The sequence below is a fragment of the Anarrhichthys ocellatus genome, unplaced genomic scaffold, assembly GCF_004355925.1.
Source record: "Anarrhichthys ocellatus isolate YVR2014 unplaced genomic scaffold, GSC_Weel_1.0 scaffold885, whole genome shotgun sequence".
NCBI classification, from domain to species: domain Eukaryota; kingdom Metazoa; phylum Chordata; class Actinopteri; order Perciformes; family Anarhichadidae; genus Anarrhichthys; species Anarrhichthys ocellatus.
Genome location: NW_022280859.1, coordinates 1 through 4661, shown reverse-complemented (window position 1 = coordinate 4661; position 4661 = coordinate 1). Strand labels below are relative to the sequence as shown.

Below are 4661 nucleotides of genomic sequence, written 5' to 3'. Positions count from 1 at the left end.
ACGTGTTTCAGCTCCAAGCCATTACTGCGAACGTGATTACACGTTCCTTTTTTGCCCAAAATGAATAAAAAAAGACCCTTTATCTGTGGCTCTGTTTCTTCCTGTAACCCAGCTCTAACTTAACATGAACCAGCATTGTCTATGTTTTTAGGATCTATTAGGATGTTTTACTTTTTGCCAGAAGAGTGACTTGGTTTGTTTTCCCTTCTAAAGAGCCCCTTCATTAGTGTTCTTTGAACTTCTGAGCACTCCGGACCTTTTCTTTCTTTGTTCACGTTTCCACACATATCCAGTGTCATGTTATTTTGCAATTAAATAAAAACATATTACACAACACCATGTTTTTCAGAATATTTATTTTATTTATTCTATTCTGCCATTATGTAAACACTCACCAGATTCAAGTGAATTAAATACATTTCAAAGCACATATTACTGACTTATTTAGACATAAAATATACTTGGCTGTATTTGATAGTAATTATATGATACACTTGACTGCTCTGGCTCTTATGTGCTGAAACACTCCTATCTTTTTAACACTTTAACTTTGTTTTACTATATCTTACATTCACATCCACATTGTCAGATGAAAAAGAAGGTTTCATTGTTTACCTGAGGTACTTGCAGAGCTTTTAAGTCAGTGTGCATAATTAGAACTGAGTTTAACTAAACTAGCTCCCAGGGTTCATTGCACCACAAAAAGGGCACAAATATTTTGTCCTTCCGTTTATTTCTGTTTTTTAAAAATGTATTAAGACGTGCAGGAGAGAAAAGGCTCAGATATGTATGCTTTCATTACGTTATCTATGTCTTGGATGAATATTTTAGCTTTTTTATGTTAAAACTGGATCATGCCTCTATAGACATGGGATGGATGGATATTAACTGGTTAAACAGGAACATTTTGTGCTGCAGTTCAGTGTAGTGCTCTGAGAATATGGTCAGAGGGATCATTTAAATGCTTCACTGTGCCCTATTTTGAATGGCCCTTAACATGAAATAACCCAGTGACTCAAGAAAACAATCATCTAAAACAATGTGCAAAACCAAAACGTCAAATACCATGAACAACATACCGTTTGCAAGCGGTTCAGTGACCTGAAAGTACCCACTTCATCAACAGTGTTTACTCTACATCTGTTAATGATTCAAGTGAGCACTGTTAGACTGAATCATTTATTTACAATCACAACATTTACTGAAATGACACGTGTAATATAAACCTGGCTTTAGCGTTATAACAATGAATGTACAGAAAGCACTGGTAAATTGAGTTTAAAGTCTGAATGGAAGTTAGTGTTTGCAAGTCCTTTAAGAAAGCCTACAACTTATAAAATAAAGCAGAACTATTAGTTTAAAGCTTAAACATGTTATTTGATGAAGGTAGTCACAGGACACTTGGTAGAGCGCCAAGGAAACGACTTCTGGCATTTCTCTTGCGGCCCTTTGAAAGCAGGTGTAAGTTGAATTAAGTGACAGCTTCACACCTCTTTCCCTTCAATTTTAATTGTCTTTATTCCTAATAGGTGCAACTGAGATTAATTACTCTAAAGTGTGTACAGTAAAAGGTTTGTTTGTTGAAGTTAAGGTCATTAACCAAAATTCTCTGGTGATGGCAACACAAACTGGGCTCATTAGAGTTGTTTTGTTTTGGCTCACCACAGCCTTTTTAATTTTAAATGTATCCTCCGGGAACATTGCGCAATAGAAGAGTCATTAAATGTATTTGTTACTGTTTATCACTTTGTACAAACACAGTTCACACAATGTTCTAAATGTTTTAACACCTCATACAAAGTTATTTTGTGTTCATCTTTATCAGAATAGAAATAATGTGCAATAACTACTTCTGTACAAATCTCCTCCTGCCTCCTCTACATTTCCTGAAAATAAACATAGCTTGTCAGATGAACCAGTGATTACACTGTGGATGGTCCTCAACTCACAGTTATTAAACTCTGTCTGTTCACAAGAGGTTGTGGAGGTCATTGTGGGTAAAGGAGAATAGTATCTACAATTATCTACGATTAACAAGTTATCAGAAAAACAAAAACGAAAAATAAAAATCCGCCTTTTCCGCTCCGTGACACTGAGACAACAACTAAAAGTTAGATAATTCAATGATAACGTTTAGTGGAATTGTACAGTGACAATATTATGATAACATTTTATAAAATTAAGTACAAATTTATGAATTTGTACTAATTCTGATGAGAAATCATCAAAATACGGAACAAATTAGATTTTTAGGAGTTTTGTCTGAAATAATGCATAATAACAGTGTAACTGTAAGGTCATTTTATATGATTTTCGATACACTTTCCATATCATGGTATATATTGATACTTACATACGCAACAAAACTCTAGCAGTGAGTATATTGTCATTCTTTCACACTTATCTTAAAATTTAAACCTTTTCCTCCATCAAAGATTATTCAGACTGAGTATTTTAAACGTTTGAACAGTCAAAGCAACATATGTCCTTAACACATTTTCTTTTCTTCTCTAATTCATTTTACTAAGCTTCCATGAATCTTTAAATTATCAATCAAATAAACACGAACCCTTTGTTTTAAGTAGAAGTTTAATCAGAAAGAAATAACCTATAGCCCGACTCTCCAGGGGTTAAATTAACTTCACTGATAGGGTACTGGACAATGACTCCGTCTCAGTTGATCCATCAGGAGAGTATATGTCTCATCGTCCACCAGTCCGACATGCATGCTGCTTTCAGAGTCAGCATCACCAGCTAGTGCTGAACCATTCTTCACAGATAATCAGGTTGGATTATTTTATTGACTTGTAGCACATTAATAAGTGATTTAACTTACTGAGAATGCATTGTACAAATACTGCTTTGTTTAAGTGTGTTTTAAATGAATGGCATGACAATTGTGCACTTTATCTATTAGCCTTCATAGAAATCCATTCTCTAATGTACAATATGATATGAGTGCCCTGATTTTCAGACTGGAGAAGTTTTAAACCCTGTGGACCAGAGGCCGTCATCCAACACAGGCTGTGGAGTTCAACTATGTCTTCTCTCAGGACCGTTTTAAATGACTCTCTGATCATTCATCCTCCAGGCTTCTATGTCATCGGATTCGAGACATTTCCCTTCATCGGTGTCTACTTCATCTTTCTGTCCTTTGTTTATGTGGTTACAGTGCTGTTCAATAGTTTGGTGATCTATGTCATTTCTTTTAATCACTGCTTACATACTCCAAAATTCCTGGCTGTGACCAACCTCGCAGTAATTGATATAGTCCTTAACACATGCAATATTCCCAGCATGGTAAAGATATTCCTCGTTAAGGACAACTTTATTCCATTCAACTTGTGTTTGGTACAAATGTTTGTCTACTATGCATTTGGGTCTTTGGAGTCAATTGCCCTCGCTATCCTTGCCTACGACCGGTTGATTGCAATATGTTTCCCTCTGCGTCACAACTCAGTCAACACTTTGCGGAGCATGTCTTGTATTATCGGCCTGACTTGGTCTTGGTCTCTTGGAATAATTGCATTTTCAACAGGTATAATGACTCGACTCTCATTTTGCAATTCTGTCAGAGTGTTCAGCTATTTCTGTGACTATGCACCTGTGTTCAGACTAGCCTGTAATGATTACACAATGCAGTGGTCTACAGCTTCTTTTCTCACGATTATGATCCTCGTAGGACCCTTTATTTTTATTCTTCTGTCTTATGTGACTATCCTGGTGACCGTGTTCAGAATGAAATCTTTAGACAGTCGGGTGAAAGCTCTGGCTACTTGCATTGAGCATATCATCCTTGTTGCTGTATTTTACATTCCTCTCATTACCATTTTTACTATTGGGTTTTATCTGCGTCTGATTGACCCGGACCAGCGTGTGCTGAGCCTGTCGCTGGCCTCTTGCATCCCACCCTGCGTGAATCCTATCGTCTACTCTTTGAAAACCAAAGAGATCAAAATCAGAGCCCTGGCTCTGGTGAGAAAAAAAATCTAATTTAACCAGACCAACGTAAGAGCAAATCTTGGCGAGATGTTAAAATGTTGGCGTAGAATCTGTCCTCTGCCTTTGTTTGGTTTTAGTTAGTTCCAATATTTCTGAATAAAATGGCCTCACTGTAAAAAAGGCTTTCAGTTGGCTAAACCTAAAATATAGATTACTACATCACAGCTTTTTTTGCCACGGGAAGATGTCATGCATAAAATGTCTGCACTTTTAAGGTCTGTGTGCTGTATTTTTTCATAGTTGCAGCAAATCAGTTTCAGCTCTACTCTTTGAGAAACAAATTAAACAAGATGTTAGCTTTTGTTGGGGGAAAAAAGTAAGATGATCTCTGATTTGAAGGGAGTCGGAGTTAGTAAAACTAAAACTACTGGCTGTTGTGTAATGTACACCTCCATCTATTACCAACCAAGATAATAAAGGATCCAGTTTAAACAATAAAAGTCAATTTTATTTCTCCAGTCCAAATCACAAATTTGCCTCAAGGGGCTTTACAATCCGTACAGCATATGACACCCTCTGTGCTTTGACCCTTGTTTGGGGAAAGGAAAAACCTCTCCAAAAAAACATTTTACCAGGGAAAAAACAAAATGTGGTATTTTATTTTATTTCAGATGTTTAAGTCAAAGTCACTCTCTGGTGATACCATCACAAATTGGACC

At 36.3% G+C, this 4661-nt stretch overlaps 1 protein-coding gene across 1 annotated transcript; it reads left to right on the top strand.

Moving 5' to 3' along the window:
• The first annotated feature begins 3039 nt into the window (after positions 1 to 3039).
• LOC116377089 (olfactory receptor 1M1-like) lies at positions 3040 to 3993 on the top strand. The gene has a single exon (XM_031838634.1). It carries the CDS (start codon positions 3040 to 3042, stop codon positions 3991 to 3993), a length of 954 nt encoding a protein of 317 aa, XP_031694494.1.
• The last annotated feature ends 668 nt before the right edge of the window (positions 3994 to 4661 follow it).

Bases quoted from the DNA above. Each gene is read 5' to 3' on its own strand.
- LOC116377089 (XM_031838634.1), top strand. From the start codon at position 3,040: ATGTCTTCTCTCAGGACCGTTTTAAATGACTCTCTGATCATTCATCCT.